This window comes from Mustela erminea, chromosome 3 (genome assembly GCF_009829155.1).
Source record: "Mustela erminea isolate mMusErm1 chromosome 3, mMusErm1.Pri, whole genome shotgun sequence".
NCBI classification, from domain to species: domain Eukaryota; kingdom Metazoa; phylum Chordata; class Mammalia; order Carnivora; family Mustelidae; genus Mustela; species Mustela erminea.
In genome coordinates, this window is record NC_045616.1 from 135120665 (window position 1) to 135142856 (window position 22192).

The following is a 22192-nucleotide window of genomic DNA, read 5'->3' on the forward strand; positions in this document are numbered from 1 at the left end:
GTCCTCACATAATAATTTATTAAACTAAATTGGAAGTTTCTTGAAGTAATGCACTGAGTGTAATTATTTCCTATGTTTCTAGCATATAGTGGACATTCATTAAATGTTGAATGAAGAAATAATTTAGACCTTGGTTTTGATTTGGCTTAAAATTCATTAAGAAGACAGTTATTTATTTGTGAGACTCTTCATCTAGTCACAGTATTTGATGTCTACTTTTTTCATATATTGTCTGATTTAAATGCTTCCTACCTTTATCCTCATGCAAATATCGTGGGACTTACCTGCAAAGCAAGAGAAAGCCCCTAAATGCAAAGTTCTAATTCAGCGAATTTAAACTTGTTACAAATGGCTACTCTGTTTAATTCATTAATCTTTAGAGGTTTTTTTTCTTTGTCTTATTTTTAGATCCTATTGTTCAAATTGCAATTGATAATTCTAGAAACATTTTATATACACGTTCTGAGAAAGGAGTAATACAGGCAAGTATTAATACACTACTATATAAGGGGGGTAAGAACATCCCTGTTTTTAAGGAAGAGATTCAGTTACTCTTACCTTTTCCTATGAGCTGTGTGCTTTTTAAAGAACTTTCTAAGGGAAGGAAAAAATGAAACAAGATGAAATCAGGAGGGAGACAAACCATAAGAGACTCTTAATCTCACAAAACAAACTGAGGGTTGCTGGGGGGTGGGGGGGTAGGGTAGGGGGGTGGGGTTATGGACAGTGGGGAGGGTATGTGCTATGGTGAGTGCTGTGAAATGTGTAAGCCTGATGATTCACAGACCTGTACCCCTGGGGCAAATAATACATTATATGTTAAGTTTTAAAAAAATCTTTTTAGGGCTCCTCTCTTTATGAAATTTCAGACCTTTGATGTTTCCATATCTGTGTAAAGTGCCTAAATTAAACGATCCCTAAAAAGGAAGAGTCTATTTAATACAATTTTTTCTAAAAGTTTATTTTCTAAGTATGTGGGTTATAGTTATGTTTAAGTGGGTACAATTTTTTATTCACAGGTATATGATTTGGGCCAGGATGGACAAGGAATGAGCAGAGTTGCCTCAGTTTCACAGAATTCTATTGTCTCTGCTGCTGGAAACATTGCTAGGTAATTAATTGTTAGGCATTTTGTTTGTACAAGGTATATCATTATACTATATATGTGCAGCATACTAAAATTATTTCCTCTTCAAAATATCTCTAAAGGGTAAGAAATGTTGAAGATGGCGCTACAGGTTATGTTTGAAACAGCTCCTAGAGAAAGACTTATGTTAATTCTAATGTAGGATGGTTTGAAACATAAGGCAGACTGGTTTTTTTACAGTGTAAAGTACAGCTTGACTTTTCCTTGGATTTTTAAGCTTTAGGTGATCTGTATAGGCAATTACAGGAGTTGTCACTAGGAAACTACATGTCTGAAAGTTTCCCACTAGTAACTACTCCAACCATTATTTATCTTATTTGTTTATTTGAGAGAGAGGGCAGAAGGAGGGAGAAGCAGACTCTCTACAAACGCAGGGCTTGATCCCAGGATCCTGGAATCACCCATTCAACCTTTTAACAGGCCTGTATAGTATGAGTTTAGTTGGTCTGATAATTGACACAGGGGCAGTTTGGGAACACAGAACTTTACAGTTGTATTGTGTTCACATTGTATTCTTGAGGAAACTGAAACTAAGGGACGTTATGATTTGTCTGATGTCTGATTCCTAGATAAGTAATGGTACCCAAGTTACAAACCAAATCTTCAGACACTGTATGCTGTGTTTTTTTTTTTTTTTTAATTTATTTATTTGTCAGAGAGAGCGAGCGAGCACATGCAGACAGAGTTCCAGGAAGAGACAGAGAGAGAAGCAGGCTCCCCGTTGAGCAAGGAGCCCAATATGGGACTCGATCCCACACGCCAGGATCATGACCTGAGCTGAAGGCAGCCGCTTAACCAACTGAGCCACCCAGGCGTCCCATGCTGTGATTTATTTTATCACAACTAATTTAGCTCAGCTGCAGAAATTCTCTTTACATAACAAAGACCTCAAATATTTAACTTCAGTTTTCTATGTGCTTAGGTCATTGCTGCGTTCACCTATCCTAGCAAAAATTCAGTGCTTTCGTAGGTTTTCAGTGACAAAAAAAATTCTTAAGGCAGACAATCTAAACGCATTTCCTTTTCTTCTCCAACTTTACTTTTTTTTTTTTTGTTTTCAAATCCACAGAAAAACTAGAAGAGCATTGGTAAAACTGATAACACCCTATCAAATTATCCAAATTCAGCAGTTGTTACTGTTTTCCCTTATTTGCTCACTTTCATTCTTATGAGCTATTTGAAAGTAAGTTGCAGACATGACTTTCACCCTTAAATCCTTCAAGTTCCATGTCCTAAGTCTCTATTAAGCACAATACCAATTCCACACCTAAAAAACCTTAGTAGTTTTGTAGTATTATCCTGTAGTTGTACAGTTCATATTAACATTACTTAACAGTCCCAAAAATCTTCCATAGCTGTTTTTCTTTCCATTTTTCCCCAGATTCAGTCAGAGCCCATGAATTACATTGGTCATTTGTCTTAATATACAACAAATGTCTCATCATCTTTCTTTTTTCCCTAAATACTCACATTTGGTGGGGTGGGGCAAGAGTCTTACTTGTGGAATATTCCAATTTCTGAATTTGGGGTTTTTTTTTTATTACATGGGTGATGTGAACTCCTTGCAGCATTACATCAGTAGGCACATAATCACAAGTTTTTCCACTAGAATAGTTGGTTAAGGTGCTGTTTACCAGATTTCTCCACAATAAAGTTTCATTTTTCTTTCTTTTTAGTTAGTGTTAATCTTTATAATGATACTTTGATGCTCTGAGACACCCCATTCCTCATTAACCAGTTATCCAGTGGAGTTAGCCTACTTTTATGATCTTTGAGAAAAGGGTCATGTCTAACAAGGTAAACTCGTATTCAGGGACTTTTGCCTGCTCTTGCTGCAATTATATTTTTAAGAAGTTAGTCTTGTTTTAGCATATTAGACTTTAGTTTTTTTCCTTTCTTGTAGGACCATAGATCGTTCTGTTTTTAAGCCAATTGTTCAAATAGCAGTGATTGAAAATTCTGAATCACTGGACTGTCAGTTACTGGCAGTCACACATGCAGGTATGTTGTTTAATTTATATGTCTGCTTTTGCGTTTAGAACTTGATGATCCTTAGATCTGGAAATTTATTAGGAATGTATTTTACTTCCGTATCAATTTTCAAGCCATATTAATAATTCATAAAATTAAGGATTTTGAAAATTGGAAGATTCTTCTGGTTTTGTCTCCTCATGTTATAGATGAAAAACTAAGCCAGAACAGTAAAGTGGCTAATATTCTGTGACAGAGCCTGAATAGGAAAAAGGGCTCTCCTGGCTTTTAGTTGCAGATTTCTTCTGCTAAAATGCGTTGGTTCACCTGTCAATTCCAAGTGACATTTTCTTGGAACTCTACTTCAGGTGTTTTTACATGTGGTGATTTAAGATTAGTCAGGAAAGTGATTCTATGACATTTTAACAGGTGTCTGTATTTCACTGTGGAATTGCATCAGTAGCACAAGTACCTCAAGTCTTTCATTTTCTGTTACTGACGTATAATTTTATCCCGTCATTAGGTGTAAGGTTATATTTCAGCACTTGTCCATTCAGACAACCATTAGCACGACCTAATACATTGACACTGGTTCATGTCCGCTTACCTCCTGGATTCTCAGCGTCTTCAACAGTGGAAAAACCTTCAAAAGTACATAAAGCTCTTTACAGTAAAGGTAGGTTCTGCTATCCTTTCAGATTTAAGATTGGATTTTTCAAATTGTTAAAGTGTCATCTGAGCCATTTGAAAATAATAAATTTTCCAGTAAAATTTGGAATATTTTAATTTCTTACACTAATTACGCCCTTATCACCTATAACCATCCAGTGGACTTAAGGCTGATATCACTAAAGTCAGTATAAAGGGAATAAGTTAGCAGAAGGAGCTGAAATTGAGCACAGGAGAGTGTATTTCAAAATCAACTAATATTGCTAAGATGATACTTTTATGGTTTACTCTGTCATTCCACTAGTAACTTCATCATTTTTATTCATGATATATTGAGATGATCAGTACATGAAATTCTATTCATTGAATATTAGATACCACTGATTGAAAGTCACATTTTTAATGTACTAAGTATACTTTTATAAGTCAGTTAAATTCATAAGCTCATTGATTGGAAAATATATCCTAATGTCAGAAATTTTAAGATGTGAAAAAGTGTTTACTTGAAAGAAATGAAGTATAAGATCTGGAACACTTAATTGACTCTATCCTATCAATGATTATATGTCCTTTCAAGGGATTAATTTTTTTTCATTTTGTGACTTGTTTACTTATAACAATGCATGTTATATATGTATGTTACACATATTAATGTTAGTGGTTAATATTTTTAAGATCATTAGGGATGCATGTTATTTAGCATCATATAATAAGATTTTATGTATTAAACTTCTAGGCGTTCTACTGATGGCAGCTTCAGAGAATGAAGATAATGACATCTTGTGGTGTGTCAACCATGATACATTTCCTTTCCAAAAGCCAATGATGGAAACCCAGGTAAGTTATCCTGAGAATCTTAATTTTTTTATGTAATTTATTATTTTAAGTAAAAAATAAAATTATAAGAATCTTTATGTTGTGATAACATTTATGTTGAGCAATCATATATGATTAGAAATCATATTGAAAAGAAGTGTATCCTATGGGGCGCCTGGGTGGCTCAGTGGGTTAAGCTGCTGCCTTCGGCTCAGGTCATGATCTCAGAGTCCTGGGATCGAGTCCCGCATCGGGCTCTCTGCTTGGCGGGGAGCCTGCTTCCCTCTCTCTCTCTCTCTGCCTGCCTCTCCATCTACTTGTGATTTCTCTCTGTCAAATAAATAAATAAAGTCTTTAAAAAAAAATTTAAAAAAAAAAAAAAAAAAAAAAAAGAAAAGAAAAGAAGTGTATCCTATTAATTTGTCGTTTTTCTTCTGTGAGGTCAGAAGTTATTGTGGTAATCATTAAATATATCTTTAAACATTGGAATCGTTTTAGAATCTTTCTTATAATGTACCCGAAAATGCATATACATTTTCTGAAATTACTTTTGTGCCATTTAAATATGTTTTTAGTCACTTAATTATGAGGTCATCTACTACAGTTATGATTAGATTTGTATCTTTTTTGGGATGCCTGAGTGGCTCAGTCAGTTGGACATCTGCCTTTGGCTCAGGTCATGATCCTAGGGTCCTGGGATCAAGTCCTCTGTCAGGTTCCTTGCTCACCAGGGAGCTGCTTCTCCTTCTACCTACTGTTCCCCCTGCTTGTGTGCTCATTCACTCTCTCTCTCTCTGACAAATGAATACATAATGTCTTTTAAAAAATAAATAAATAAAAGAATTTTGTCTTTTTTAATATATTTTATTTATTTTAGAGAGAGAGTGTGTATGTATGTGGGGTGAGGAAGTGGCAAAAGGAGAGAGAATTTCAAGCAGACTCCCTGCTGAATGCCGAGCCTGATGAAGGGTCCATCTCATCACCCTGAGAACATTACCTGAGCCAAAATCAAGAGCTGGACACTTAACTGACTGAGCCACCCAGGCACCCCTTAGAATTTTATCTTAATGATGCCTTTAATTTATAGTTCTGCCTAAAGATTTTGTTTATTTAAGAGTGCCCCTTAATTATAGAAATTTTTGAACATACAAAAGAATAGAGGAATGATAAAGTGAATCCCACATTAGACAATTACCAACATTATCCCCATCTTGTTTTCATCTCTCTTCCCTACAGATACAAATGTTTACACATAAACACATAATTGTGTTTTAAAAGCAGATACTATCACACATTCCATGAAATTGATGTACAGGTGCTGGATAGGGGTGCAGCCCCTGCCTATCCCAGACCAGTCTCACACCTTGGCTGCTCATTTCAGCCCTCAGCACAAAAGGAGCTAAGGAGTGTCCAGCACCTCCAAGGATATGGCTAGGGAAGACTGGCTCTGGGTCCCACTGTTGGTATCCCCTATTCCACCCCATTTATTTCTTCTAAATGCCCTTGCATAGCCCATGCTGCCTGCCCCCTTGAGGATGCTGATCAAACCAGATAGACCAACATCCACTAGGGCATGAATGTCTGAGACTCCCTTTGGAATCCTCTCTTTAAAGGTATTTTGTTTTCAGGTGCTGCTGACTACTTCTGGTTATTCTCAAATTTAAGCCCTTTTTGTTGTGGAGAGCAGGAAGAGGTACATAGATGGGAGGAGGTAGAAACCATCCCTAGGGATGGGGGAGTGGTTTGAATAGACTCTTACAAGTTTCTGACATGGCCCAAGGAGCTGGGGTAGGGGCAGGTGGTAGGTAGGTATGGAGGCAGGAAGCACTTTTCTCAATTCTTTCCTTTAAACTTCTCCGAGCACTGATCATGAGTCTCATTCTGTCTATCACTGGTCTGATAGTCTATCACTGGTCTGAGTCTACTGGTACTTCTAGTACCAGTGATAGACTGCGAGGGTTCAGAACTCAATAAGATACGAACCCTGTCCTGATGGGAGCACACTGTTAGGGAATGCAGGTTTGGATTTTGCCTCCAGTTCCTTAAAACTGTGGCTCAACAGATTTAGTATGTCTCTGGCTCTCAATTACCTTGTCTATTATAGTTGTAATAAAACCTACCTCTATGAGTTTGTTGTAGGATTTAATGAGTTCATATGTATAAAGCATTCAACACACTGCCTGGCACACAGGAAACAATAAATGATAACTATGAATATTTTTTTAGCTAAAGCTGTACAGCATCTCATCTCATTTGTATAGTACTTGAATTGTTCCCAAATATGGCCTTTTTTTTTTTTTTTAAAGAAAAATAACTAACAAATATAAATGTCGTGCAAATTGTATTCTGCCTATAACAGCTATAAAAGATATTGGGACAATGTGAAATTCTATATTGGTTGGACATTAGATTATTGTTAATATTCTTTAATGTTACAGTATTGTGGCTGTATAAGAGAACATTCTTATTTTTAGGAAATGCATGCAAAAGTATTTGGCAGTGACATATGTTATCCAGCACATTCAAATGGTTCAGTTAAGAGATATATATAGATAGATAATATATGTATATTAGATTTTTATATATATATATATATATGAATCTATATATTAGAGAAAGCAGGTATGGCAAAATGCTAACAATTACTATATCTACGTATTGGGCATATGGATAGTTACTGTGCTTGAAACATTTTTAGATGCTTGAAATTTTTTATAAATTTAAACACTTTAAAAAATAGCTTAAAAAGCAGAACCTTCAGAAGAGAACAAAAATCTAAACGTCAGCAAAATGTAAGTATTAACCTATCCAGTCTATCCTGGAAAGATGGTAAAATACAGTTTTTGGTTATCGAAAGAATTAAAGTTTTAATAAACCCTATTCACAGTTTATCTTAAGAAAATTTTGCCTTTGCCTTCTTTTATGAAGGATTATTGTCATAGAAGCTGGCTTAATTGAAGGAATAGACTGTAGAGCATTAAATAGAAACTTGGGAATGTTCACATTCATGTGTTATTTGTAAAATTCTGATTTTCCTTAGAAATTAGGTCTACATGTTTTTTTTTCTTTTTTGGAAGATTTGCTTTATGTAACTTTAATAACAGGTATAAAAAGTTTATTTCTTTTGCATAGATGACAACCCGTGTTGATGGTCATTCCTGGGCTCTTTCTGCAATAGATGAATTGAAAGTAGATAAAATAATTACACCCTTAAATAAGGATCATATTCCAATAACTGACTCACCAGTTGTAGTACAGCAGCACATGTTGCCTCCAAAGAAATTTGTTCTCCTCTCAGCACAGGTATGTACATACTCTGTTAAGGTGGAGACAAAAAAGAAGCGATATTTAATGTTAAGTGTTCTGCTATATTTGCTTCATAGAGTCATTAAGTACTTTAGGAATGTTTACTTCTGCAAGTATTCGCGATGAAAAGAACTTGCTGTTTTAAAAAGTGTTACACTTTTTCTAAAGTAGCATTTCTAGTACCAGTGTTCAGCAGCATAAAACAAAATAACCTAAGTTTATTTTTATACTACTCACTTATTAAAACATTTTTAACATTTGATTTTGGAATAGTGATGAATTTAAAATCCAAATGGTATAACGAGTATACAGAGCAATATCTCCCCTCCAGTCGAGGTCCCTTTCCTACAGACAGCCATGTCATCAGCATCTGTGTATCCTTCGAGAGGTGTAGATATACAGACAACGAAATATATTTCTAAATAAATGGTAGTGTATTATATACATTGTTTTATATTTTGTTTTTTATATCTCAAATATATATTTTAGAAATCTTTCCATATCATTAAAGAACATTCTCATTCTATTTTGTATTTGAAAGGTTTTCTTTTATATGAATGTACCCTATTTAACTAGGTTCCTATTAATGAATTATTTTTTGCTATTCGTAATGCTGCAACCTTAAGTGTGTATCATTTTCTAAGTGTGTGAATAAAGCTGTAGAATTATATCTGCTGGGCAAAAGAATATGTGTGTTTCTAATTTTGATAGATTTTGCCAAATTCCCCTGTATTCATAGATCCATGTATACATTCACTATCGATAAATATTGAGTGCCTGTTACTTTACATCCTGTCCAAATATAATATGCCATTTTATTAAGAGTAAGATGGATGGTCTTTACAAGTGTTTATTTTTCTATGGACTATCTGTTCCTATTTTACTAAGTTCTCTTTTTCATTTTGATTTATAGAAGCTCTTTATTAATGAAACTTTTTATAATTCTAGTATCGTATTTTTCCTGGTATTTCATTTTATTTTGTTTATTGAGATTTTCCCCATAGAGGTAAGCATATAAGTAGTCAACATTTTCTGGTTGTTGTTTTTTTTTGAGATTTATAAAAGTAGTTAAAAAAAAAAAAACTTCCTCATTGTGGGGTTTATTTAAAAAAAAATTCACCCATAGTTGCTTTTAGTACTATTATAGTTTTATTTTTGTCCTTTAAATCTCTGATCTATTTGGAATTTATCCTGATACATGATTAAGGATCTCCAGCTTCAGTTTTTTCTAAATGGACATACTTACACCAACATAATTAATGGATAATCTAACTTTAATCCTCTGGTTTGAGGGACAGCTTTTATCATATTCTAAATGTAAGTATTTACTTGAACCTATATAACAACTTTCTAAATTTAATAAGAAAACACTGACCTCCACCAAAAAATAAAATAAGGTTCTGGCTCTGTAGATACAACGTTTTATAAACCTGTGTTTTATGCATGGTAATAGCAAATGCGAATATGTTTTGTGTGTTACAGAGCAGTGTTTTCTTATTAAATTTTCTTTAGGCATATATAGATCTAGTATAGGTTGGGAGTTGAAATGTAGATGTTCTTTTGCCCAGTTTACTTTGTATTATTGAAGGAGTTTTTTTGTTTGTTTTATTGATTTTATTAGATAAGATAGGAGGATCAGTTGATGCCAGGCATGCTGATAAATCTGTTATTTATGGTAGTGTTTTGTTTTGTTTTGTTTTGTTTTGTTTTAACTGTTTAGGGAAGTCTTATGTTTCATAAACTTAGACCTGTAGATCAACTGAGGCATCTACTTGTGAGTAATGTGGGTGGAGATGGAGAAGAGATCGAAAGATTCTTTAAATTACATCAGGTAATTATTTGTACTTTTTTAAAAAAATATTATGGTATTTTAAAGAATAGAACAATGAGAATAATGCCTGAATTTTATGTAAGTTAGGATCAAAATACTGTAATTAATAGGTAATCTTAGCACTCTTCCTTTCTTTACGTTGGTCATTATGTGTATGCTAGTATTTGGGAGCAGTATTAATAAGTAAAGCTTATACAATAAACTCAGATTTTTATTTGCTATTATTAATAAGTTCTTATTAAAGTATACTAGTAAGAGATTCATGTTCAAGTTACATGATAAATGCATTTTTACTAAAGGGATATTTGTGGACAAATCTTTTTTTTTTTTTTTTTTTTTAATTTTTAAATTTTTTTTATATTTTGCCAATGAGCTGATGAAAAAATTTGGGGCAATGGTGATAAGGCCATTAGTATTTCAGAGCCATTGCTAGAATTGAGAAGGTAAAACTCAGGAAGCTTAAGATCAAGACTGTTAGATCAAGGTGCCAGGGTTGCTCAGATGCTTAAGTGGCTGCCTTCAGCTCAAGTCTTGATCCCAGTCCCGCATCAGGCTCCCTGCTCAGCAGAGAGCTTGCTTTTCCCTTTCTCTCTCTACCTACTTGTGCTCTCTCTCCATCTCTCTGTCAAATAAATAAATAAAAATCTTAAAAAAAAAAATAGAAGATCAGATCAGAGTTAAATACAGAGACATTAGATTCAAATTACCAGCTCTACCACCAGGGTAGATTAGATTACCTGAATTCTGTGAACTTCTGTGTGAACTGTGATTACCTGAACTGTGAACTTCATGTCTAAAACAGGCATTAAAATAGTGTATGATGTGGGAATTAATTTTTAATATAAAAATTAACTTTTATTATAGTTATTCTTAACTATTTTTATTTTATTAACTTTATTAATTTTTTATTTATTAACTATTATTTTAACTAAAATAACTTCAATGGTTATTATATTTACTATAGAATTAACTTTTTTTTTTATAAACATATATTTTTATCCCCAGGGGTACATGTCTGTGAATCGCCAGGTTTACACACTTCACAGCACTCACCAAAGCACATACCCTCCCCAATGTCCATAACCCCACCTCCCTTCTCCCAACACCCCTCCCCCCAGCAACCCTCAGTTTGTTTTGTGAGATTAAGAGTCACTTATGGTTTGTCTCCCTCCCAATCCCATCTTGTTTCATTGATTAGAATTAACTTTTAATATAGTACCTGGCACATGACAGTTACTTAATAAATAGCTATATTGTTGTTGTTATTTTTGTAAAGGTAAAAAGACTATGAGAAAAAAAATTGGGGGACTAAACTACGAACTAAAATAGAATCTAGATAAAAAGAAAAAGCATCCTTTAAGGATAGTGCCTATGATAAACTTTCTCCTTTTTCATACCAACTGATTTCATTCACTTAGCAAATATATACTGAGCACCTACTCTGTGCTAGGCACAAACTGAAACACTGGATACAAAAATAACCAAAACCTTTTAAATGTTTCTGTTTAATTAAAGGGAAGAAAACTTTTTTTTTTTTTTTTTTTTTTTTTTTTTTTAACAGGAAGACCAGGCTTGTGCAACCTGCCTTATCCTTGCTTGTTCTACTGCTGCCTGTGATAGAGAAGTATCTGCATGGGCCACTCGGGCTTTCTTCAGGTATGTCAGGTTTTTGTTCTCAGCCACTTTTTTTAATGATTGCTTTGGTCAGTGTGATAGTTTAAGGGCTTACCAAACAGTTGAAGAACTATATAAGCAAGATACTAAAATCTTTTTGCAAGACTGAAATCTGGAAAGACTATAATACTAATAGAAGTACGTAGATTAGCACAATGTATGAATTGTTTCCCTTGCTCTGGGTTCTGTTCTCCAATTTCTTCTGTCTAATCTTTTTTTTACACCTCTTTCTACTTCAGTTACCATATCTTTTTTACTTCCTAAAACACTATACCAATTCTGCTTTATTTGTATCAGTGGCATTGAGGGATTCTGAATCACTTCAAGGAAACTTGGTATCAAAACAATATTTTTATTTGGAAAATAGCTGCATGTAAGAATTTGAAACGTGATTTGTTTAAAACAGTTTTTCAAGTGCTGTCTCACCACAATTTGGCATGAAAATTACAGAGCCATACACTCTTAAGTAGATTCTGTGCTTTGCTAACCCTTCTTAGAAACTGCTAGAGTACTTTATAATTCTTTCTGGTGGAGATTCAAGTCAACAGTGTTTAAGTAAATGTTGTATCTATGCTTATAGATGCAAGCACTGTAAACACAATACCATAAAGTCTCTAATGTTTAAAGCATTTATTTGGGAGCTAGCAGGACTTGGAACAATTCCAGCTTTTAAGGTGGATAATTTCACTGAATAAACTCAACCTCCTTTGTCATAAAAACAGGTACGGTGGTGAAGCACAGATGAGATTTCCAACCACTCTTCCTGCTCCAAGTAACGTTGGTCCCATCTTGGGGTCTCCTGTCTACTCTAGTGAGTACAAAATACTGAAATGAGACTATTTCTAATAGTTTGAATTTTAGAAACTATGTAGAACATTTTCATGAACAAACCTTTTCATTATATTTTATTTACTGCTACTATTTTATTGGGTGAATAATTCTATAGATGCTAACTTTTTTTTTTTTTTAAGATATTTATTTATTTATTTAATAGACAGAGAGAGATCACAAGTAGGCAGAGAGGTGGGCAGAGAGAGAGGGGGGGAAGCAGGCTCCCTGCTGAGCAGAGAGCCCAATGTGGGGCTCGATCCCACGACCCTGAGATCATGACCCAAGCTGAAGGCAGAGGCTTAAACCACTGAGCCACCCAGGTGCCCCTATAGATGCTAACTCTTAAAAGTGATGGTATAGGGGCACCTGGGTGGCTCAGTGGGTTAAAGCCTCTGCCTTCAGCTCAGGTCATGATCCCAGGGTCGTGGGATCGAGCCCTGCATCGGGCTCTCTGCTCGGCAGGGAGCCTGCTTCCTCCTCTCTCTGCCTGCCTCTCTGCCTACTTGTGATATCTGTCTGTCAAATAAATAAATAAAATCTTTTAAAAAATTAAAATTATTTAAAAAAAAGTGATGGTATACTGAGTTCTTTATGTTAGAGAACAAAATAACATGTAACTATGAGTATTTACAGAACTCATTTGTTATTTATCCAAAAGGAAGGAGGTGAATGATTAAATTATAAGTAAACTTCTACCTCAGTGTTTTCCAAAGTGGGAATTGTTAGAAAGTTCCTGGGAAATGAGTGGAGTCCCTAAATCTTAAATATTTCATGGGGGCACCTGGGTGGTTCAGTTACTAAGCGTCTGCATTCATTCAGTTCAGGTCATGATCCCAGGGACCTGGGATTGAGCCCCGCATCAGGCTCCCTCCTCAGGGAGAACCTGCTTCTCCCTCTCCTGCTCCTGCTTGTGTCCCCTCTCTCGCTGTGTCTCTCTTGGTCAAATAAATAAATAAAATCCTTAAAAATAAATAAATAAATATTTCACGGATGGTGCCACTCCTCACTCATGCTTAGAAACAGCTTCTCTGCCTAATTTAATCAAATTTAAAAGATTTAGAGGTTATTTTATAAATGTTGATTTTTTTTTTCTTTTTAGGTTCTCCTATTCCTAGTAGTAGTCCATACCCAAATCCATCATTTTTGGGAACACCATCTCAAGGTACCTCTTTTCTTTGTTTTATACTGCTACTACTACTAGTCTTTTTGAAGAGCTAACACTATTATCCTTAAAGCTTAGTGAGAGAAGTACTAACCTGCCCTAGTCTCTTGCAAATAATGTAATTGAATAGAAGTTACATCCAAACAAGTATTGACATTTGGCCATGAGTGCCTTTGCATAGGAACACTTGTAGTAGTATACCTGAAAGCTCCTTATTTGGGTACCAGGATTCAAGTTTTAGCCATGAAATCTGTATGATTAGCTCTCTGATACCCAACGTTAAGGAGGGGTGACCAGAAGTTTTTTTGCCTTTTATCCTTCATGCCGACACTTGAAAGCCTACCTGGGAGCATCCGTCCAATCTGAGTGTCTTCTTACTAGGAAAAACCAAATTCAGTATCTGATTATTCCAGTATTTTTGTAAATTTTCTTGCCTTTAGGCCTAGATAAAGAGGCTTTGGTTATTGTGGATGGTGAATGTTTAAGGTTAAATTTAAAGATTTGTCTTTCTTACATTGCGTACAAGGTGTGCATCCTCCTGCCATGTCGACTCCGGTGTGTATCTCAGGAAACCCAGCAACTCAGGCTGCAAGTATGAGTTGTATGGCTGCACCAGAGATTGTGTACTCTGGAAAACACAATGGTATTTGCATTTACTTTTCTCGAATCATGGGGTAAGTTTTGCATGGAATAACCAACTGTTGCTTACCTTGTCTTGTTTTGTGTAGTTGGATATTTTTAACTAAATTTGGGACATCATTTATTCCCTTTAAATTTTACTTATCGTTGTTTTAGCTCACTTGTTTATCAATATGATTGTTTTCTATTTTCTAAACAATCTGTGATTGTTTAGCTTTTTTTTTAAATCCTCTAACCATCTATATGTGGTGTTGTGTTTTATATATATGCATACACATACGTATTAACATACAGTGTTACAAACCACCCCATTAACTCAGTGAAGTGTATCTGCAAGTCGGCGAGGCAGTTCTGGTTTGACTGAGCTGGACTCACTCATTTATATACATTCAGCTGTCAGGTTGAAGAGAGTTCTGTCAATTTTGGCTGGATTCTCACATATTTAGGGTCATGTTTGTATGCTGGTCTAGAATGGTCTCTGCTGAGGCAGTTGGGTTGTTTTCATATGCTCTGTCATCCCCTGGCAGGTTAGATAAGGATTACTATTCATTTGGTGATGGCAAGGTGAGACAGGGGTAGACATTTGCAAAGCCTCTTGATGCCTACCTAAGTTTAGAGTTGGCTTACCATCAATTTAACCTCATTCACTGGGCCAGGGAAACACCTCCATGCGGTGAGACAGGGGTAGACATTTTCAAAGCTTCTTGATGCCTACCTAAGTTTAGAGTTGGCTTACCGTCATTTTAACCTCATTCACTGGACCAGAGAAACATCTCCATGCCAGCCCAGATTCAAAAATAGAATCCAGTAAAAAATGGGAAATGCACTCATTATGAGAGACAGATCAAAGTCATCTTGTAAAAAGGATAAGTATAATGAGGAACAAAGAATTACAGCCATTTTTGCATTAGTCTACCATATCATCTAGTTAATTATCCTGTCTGTTCTATATTTGTCTTAGATTTGAAGTGGATGCTTTCATTAGAATCATTTGCTTAAAATGTGAAACAGTGCAACACACTTGTTTACAATTCATTGCCCATAGTCTTTTGATTTTTCTCTAGCAGTATTTCATTATGTGAAATAACTTAGATAAATCAGGTTTAGAAATCTTGTTTTCTATTCTTTTGGATAACTTTGTAAAGTGTTAAATCATTGCCGTACTTTGACAAACACACAAAGGAATTTACTACATAGTGTATTTGTTTTTTGTTTGCACAGCATAATTATTAAAACATTTTTTATTTCAGAAATATCTGGGATGCTAGTTTAGTTGTGGAGAGAGTATTCAAGAGTGGCAACAGAGAAATCACTGCAGTAAGTGTACTGTATAACGCATTTCATTGCTGTGTGTAACCAGTTTATGATTTAATTGTATTAATAGATTATTTCACATTTCTTGGTGTTATAAACAAGATGCAGTGGTTATTCTTTATGTACAGGTTTGTGTACATGTCTGATAAACTCTCCTTGCCCTGGGTGAAGTCCCAGCTCTGTCACTTACATAAATGATGAGTCATTTTCTTAATATTTTAGTCTGATACCTCACTATAAGAAGAGAACAATAAGACCTCTTCTTCTTAAGGTTGTTGTGAGTGTTAAACAGAATAACTCCTAATACTTAATATTACTCAGAGCCATTATTTAGTGTTTTGCTTATATGCTCCCGAACTCCAGGAACCCACTACTGATTTCCATGCATTAGTATACTTTCTGGAGTGCTGTAAGAATAGATCCTGTAGGGGCGCCTGGGTGGCTCTGTCTGTTAAGGTGTGCCTTTGGCGCAGGTCATGATCCCAGAGCCCTGGGATGGAGCCGCACTTCGGGTTCCCTGCTCGGCGGGGATCCCACTTCTCCCTATTCCCCCTGCTCGTCTCTCTTGTTCTCACTCTCACTCGTGCTCTCTCAAATCAATCAATAAAATCTTTAAAAAAAAAAAAGAAAAAAGAATAGATTTTGTAAAACTTTGTATTATCATAAATTCAGTTAGTAAAAATTTTTCAACATGAAATATGAATGCAATTTAAACTTTTTTCTTTTTAAATCTGAAAGATACCAAATATTTTTTCAATTCTGATACTTTTTAAAGTTCACATTTCTAAGAAGAATGTATTTATTTAACATAGTATATGATTCCATTTATTTTATTTATTTTTTTTTTTTAAAGATTTTATTTATTTATTTGACAGAGAGAGATGACAAGCAGGCAGAGAGGCAGGCAGAGAGAGAGGAGGAAGCAGGCTCCCTGCTGAGCAGAGAGCCCGATTTGGGGCTCGATCCCAGGACCCTGGGATCATGACCTGAGCCGAAGACAGTGGCTTAACCCACTGAGCCACCCAGGTGTCCCTATGATTCCATTTATATGAAGTTCAAGAACAGGCAAAACTAACTGTTGTTGACAATAAGAAAAGTGGCTACCGGGTACCTGGGTGGCTCAGTGGGTTAAGCCTCTGCCTTTGGCTCAGGTCATGATCTCAGGGTCCTGGGATCAATCCCCACATCAGGCTCTCTCCTCAGCGGAAAGCCTGCTTCGCCCCCTCTCTCTGCCTGCCTCTCTGTCTACTTGTGATTTCTCTCTCTCTGTGTCAAATAAATAAAATCTTTAAAAAAAAAAAAAAAATGGCTACCTGGTAGATGGAATGACTAGTGACTAGAAAGGAGCATTAGAGAACTTCTTGGGTGTTGGAAATATTCTATATTGTGGTTTGGGTGATGACTGTATTAAAACATAAAAAGCTATCAATTATTGTATGTCAGTTATACCTAAAACAAAACAGAGCGGGATGGGAGGGATGTGGGTATCTAGCCCTTTATTCTGGTCACAAGCATAAATGATTACTATTAATGAAGATAGGAAACTTAAAAATTGAAACTTGACATTCAATTATAAAGTATGTTTTTTACATATACAATTTTTCAAGTGTTTTAAAGCTTTTGAAAATACTTTTTTTCTTACAGATTGAAAGTAGTGTTCCCTCCCAACTGTTGGAGTCAGTGCTGCAAGAACTAAAAGGTTTGCAAGAGTTTCTAGACAGAAACTCCCAATTTGCAGGAGGACCCTTAGGAAATCCAAAGTAAGAATAAATAAGATTTATTTGCCTATTTTTTCCTTTTTCTCTCTGAGATAGAATTCTTGTTATAAAATTCATCCTTTAAAATTTTAGTTCAGTAGTATATTTATAAGTTGATGCTATTATCACTACTAATTCCAGCATATTTTCATCATGCCAAAAAGGAACCCTTTACGCATTAGCAATTACTCCCTCTTTCAGGCCACAGTAGCAATAATACCATAGAATGGCTTAAACAACAAACATTTATTTCTCAAAGTTCTGGAGGCTGGAAGTCTGAGATCAGGGTGCTAGCATGGTTGGGTTCTGGTGAGGACCCTCTTCCTCATTTAAAGGCAGCGCTTTCTTTCTGTGTCCTAACATGGCAGACAGAAAACTAAGTGACAAGCTCTCTGGTCTCTTATAAGGCTATTAATCTCATTGTGGGGCTTCACTCTCATCAACGGATCTAAACCTAATTACCTCCCAGAGTTACCACCTCCTAATACCATCACTCTGGGAATTGGGACTTCAATATTGAAATACAGTGGGACACAAACAGTCCATAGCACTCATTACCTGTCCCTAGCAACCACTGATCTGTCTGTGTCTGTGGACCTGCTATATTCTGGATCTTCTATGTAAATGGAAATGTGGCCTTTTGTTTCTGGCTTCTTTGAGCATATTTTCAAGTTTCATGTGTTTTAATGTGTATTGTACTTTGTTTCATTTTTCAGTTCATCAGCTGATGCTCATTTGGGTTATGTTATTAGCTTTTTGGTTGCTATGAAAAATGCTGATGTGAACATACCTTATAGAGTTTTTGTGTGGGGGTACACTTAGGATAAAAAAAAAATTTTATTATAGAAATAATTTGGGCTTTTTGTAAAGATTTCACTTTACTTACCAGAAAATTTATAATCTGAAATATGAGTATAAACTATATGAAACATATAAAGGTATTTATTTAAAACTGCTAATAGACACTTTCATAGGTCCTCCCCTGACAAACCCTGGGGCCAAGATTTGGTAGTTGCTGCTGAAAGAAAACCCTTGATTGCACCCTTGCCCTGTGACTGTGCCAGTTGCCGCTGTCACTCAGTGGGACAGAGGGACTGTTCTGTGACATCATATTCAACATTGTATCATTCTCCTGCTGCTTGAACCTTAGGTCTTCTCCCTAAAAAAAAAGATAATAATAATAATTAAGAAAAAATTTTTTAAAAACTGCAAATAGAATCTAAATAGGCACACTTTTATGAAACATTGTATACACTCATTGTATTATATACTGTAGCTACTGTATATACTCACTATGTAGTTTAGAACTTTCCAAATCAGTGGAAAAAATAATTTGTATATTGGCTGCATATTTTGCCATTATTTATATGGAAACATTTAATGTATAACTCTACTAATACTTGTAGTGTTTCTGTTTTTCATGTTATAAACAAGGTGCAGTGGTTACTCCTCTTTATACATGTTTGTGTACTTGTTCAGTAATCTTCAATGAATTTCTTGAGAAATAGAATTATTGGGTGTAAGGACTTTTTTTAAAATGTTGATATGTAGGGTTACCTGGGTGGCTCAGTGGGTTAAGCCTCTGCCTTCAGCTCAGGTTATGATCTCCGGGTCCTGGGATGGAGCCCCGCATCAGGCTCCTTGCTGGGCAGGGAGCCTGCTTCTGTCTCTGCCTCTGCCTGCTTGTGCGCTCGCTCTCCCTCTCTCTCTCTCTCTCTCTCTCTCTCTGACAAATAAATAAATAAATAAAATCTTTTTTTTTTTTTTTTTTTAAAAAAAGGACTAACATTAAAAAGAAAAAAGTTGATATGTAGTATTGTCTCCTGAGAAAGTTATACCAGTTTTATTTTGAGCCTTTGGAACACTCTGTAAAATATATCTTAACATATAAATTGATTTCTCCCTTCTTTTGTTAACATAGTTTAAGAGTCTTTATCTTTTCATAAGATGGTTTAACCTCTACCCATGTTTCGCTTTAATTTAATGTTTGATCTTATTCTCACCATCCTGAATTTTGCCTTTTGTTGTATGTTTTGTTTGTTTTTCTTTCCTTCCCCATTCCCTTATTTTACTGGATTGATCAGACTTCTTCCTACCCCAAACACAGATTTAGAAGTTTTCTTTCTCTAGTAGTTAGTTTTAAATTCTGAAAAATACATACCTCTGTCAGCATTAGTAATTGGACAGAACTATTATTACTCCTTTTCCCCCTACCCTCCACCAGTATCCTTCTTGGAAATTATCTGAAATTTTAGTTGTAAGGTATTTTTTCTTTTTCTTTTTTTTTTTTAACATTATATTCTTATGTTAATAGTTTCTTAGCAGTTCATTGAAGTTTACAGTTATAACTGAAGTTGTCTGTTAATTTAATACCCTGCTACTTTACTAATTTCTCTTCAGTTAGTACTTTTTTCATTGAGTGTTTTGGGTTTTTCAGATACATAGTCCTGTCATCTACAAGTAGAGATAATTTTACCTTTTTTTTCTAGCTCTGGTTGCTTTTTCCTGTCTATATAGGCTGATATTTCCAACACCGTGTTAAATGGTAGTGGAAATACAGTGGGCATCTGGGTTCTGCTCCTGACTTCAGTGAGAAAGCTTACAGTGTTTCTGCATTAAAGATTGTGCCTACGTAGATAGTTCATCATACTAAGAAAGTATTCATCTATTTCTGTTTTATTGAGTTTTCATATAAAGTGAGTATTGGAATTTGTCAAATATCTGCATTTTGCAGAGATGATATTTTTTCCTTTTATTAACAGATTTTCTCATTTCAACCAACCCTTCATGCCTCCAACGTTAGTTTCACTGAGTATTTGTTAATAGCTTCTTAGGATGTAATTTATATGCCACAAGATTCACTTATTTTAAATGTTTGATTCTGCAAATTTTAGTAAATATATAGAATTGTGCAACCATCATCATAATCCATTTTGGGAACATTTTCTTCAACTCAAAGACATTTCTTTTGTCCATTTGCAGTCATTTCCACCCCTTAGCCTCAAACACTTATTAATCTATCCTATCTACAAATTGGCCTATTGTTGACATTTCGTACAAATGGGATTATATAATTTGTGGTCTTTAGAATCTAGCTTTTTTTGCTTAGCATTATTTTAAGGTTCATGTTCGAGGTCCAGGTTGCAACATAAATCAGTACTTCTTCCCTTTTTATTGCCTAATGGATATGGATTATAAGGTCATAGTCATTTTCTCTCAGATTTTCATTTACAGTTTGTTCCATTTTCTTCCTAAACTTTAATATTGCAGAGGAAGAATACATTGCCTTTCTGATTCTCGTTTCTCTGTAATGACTTGTGTTAGCTTCGAAGGTTTTTATGCCTTTGTCTTTATTACTAAAAACTTAGCAATTTCACCATGTCTTCAGTATGTCTTTTTTCGGTGAGTATTGAGAACTAAACTTTCTCAGTAAGCATTTAGAACTAGACTTAAGCCTTGGTGAATTTTCTTCTGTTATTTTTTTTTTATTATTATACTATCTGATTAGTTCCCTTCTCTTGGGAAAATCCTATTAACTCTCCTGGATCTAGCCTCAGTTTCTTCTCTTTTCTTCCATAATTTCCTTCCATTTGTTGTGGTGGTGGTTCTCTAGATTACAGAATTCCTAGAGCTGATGTTCTCAATCACTGATGTTCTCAATCTCAATACATATATATATGTATATATATATATATATATTTTTTTTTTAAAGATTTACTTATTTACTTTGTTGGGCAGGGGCATAGGAGAGTGAGAGAGAGAGATTGTCTTAAGCAGATTCCGCAGTGAGCGTGGAGCCTGATGCTGGGCTTGATCCCACAACCCTGAAATCATGGCCTAAGCTGAAATCGAGAGTCTGGCGTTTAAGCAACTGCGCCACCAGGGGCCCCAAGTATGTTTTAAATAGCATCTGTTTAGGAACACCTGGGTGGCTCTCTCGGTTGAATGGCTGCCTTCAGCTCAGATTATGAACCTGGGGTTCTGGGATCTAGTCCTGCATCAGGCTGCCTGCTCAGCAAGGAGTCTGCTTCTCCATTCCCCTGTTTTTGTGCTCTTGCTTGCTCACTCTCTCTTCCCCTCAAAAAAATAAATAAATAAAATCTTTTTTTTTTAAAAAATAGCATCTATTCAATTTCTCTGATATATTTTTTTCCTGGCCATTATATTTTTAGTTCTAAGATCTCTTTTAGGGCGCCTGGGTGGCTCAGTGGGTTAAGCCGCTGCCTTCGGCTCAGGTCATGATCTCAGGGTCCTGGGATCGAGTCCCGCATCGGGTTCTCTGCTCCGCGGGGAGCCTGCCTCCTCCTCTCTCTCTCTCTGCCTGCCTCTCTGCCTACTTGTGATCTCTCTGTGTCAAATGAATAAATAAAATCTTTAAGATCTCTTTTATTTTCCATTTTTCATGATTTAGCACTTACAATGTGAATACCAGATTTCACGCGATAGATTACCTGCTAAAACAAACAAGACTGACATTCTCCAGAGAGCTGATATATACAGCAACATGGATGACTGTCAAATATATGATGCTATAGAAAAGAAGCCAGAATAGATTTATATTACATACTGGAAAAGGCAAAAACTGTAGGGGTAGGGGCACCTAGGGGTGGGGGCGCCAGGTTAAGCATCTGCCTTGGACTCAGATCATGGTCTCAGAGTTCTGGGATGGAGCTCCTCATTGGGCTCTCTGCTCATCGGGGAGAGGCTTCTTCCTCTCCCTCTGCCACTCTCCCTGCTTGTGCTTTCTCATTTCCTTTCTCTGTCAAAGAAATAAGTAAAATCTAAAGAAAAACACAAAAAACTTATGGGGTAAAGAAGAGATGAGTGGTGGCCAGGCTTAGGGGTGGGAAGAGGATTTGGATACAAGAAACAGCACAAGAGAATTTGAGGCATGACGGAACTGTTCTGTATCTTGATTGTGGTGGTAGTTATATGACACTATGCATCTGTCAAAACTCATAAAACTACACATGGAAAAGGTAGATTTTATTATGTAACTTGAAACCAAAATGTTGCTCATCTTTGAAGGATGCTAGAAACCAATTCATTACTTTTAAATTTGGCGGATAAAGAGA

The 22192-nt window shown here is 35.5% G+C and overlaps 1 protein-coding gene across 1 annotated transcript in view; it reads left to right on the plus strand.

Moving 5' to 3' along the window:
* Positions 1–22192, plus strand: part of NUP155 (nucleoporin 155) — a 64303-nt gene that overhangs the window by 13363 nt on the left and 28748 nt on the right. Inside the window, exons 8-20 of the mRNA XM_032337573.1 lie at positions 409–482; positions 1020–1111; positions 3051–3148; positions 3642–3794; positions 4524–4624; positions 7736–7906; positions 9630–9740; positions 11302–11396; positions 12137–12225; positions 13345–13407; positions 13934–14081; positions 15297–15363; positions 17005–17120. Coding sequence (XP_032193464.1) covers positions 409–482; positions 1020–1111; positions 3051–3148; positions 3642–3794; positions 4524–4624; positions 7736–7906; positions 9630–9740; positions 11302–11396; positions 12137–12225; positions 13345–13407; positions 13934–14081; positions 15297–15363; positions 17005–17120 — 1378 coding nt within the window. The remainder of the gene's footprint in view (positions 1–408; positions 483–1019; positions 1112–3050; positions 3149–3641; positions 3795–4523; positions 4625–7735; positions 7907–9629; positions 9741–11301; positions 11397–12136; positions 12226–13344; positions 13408–13933; positions 14082–15296; positions 15364–17004; positions 17121–22192) is intronic.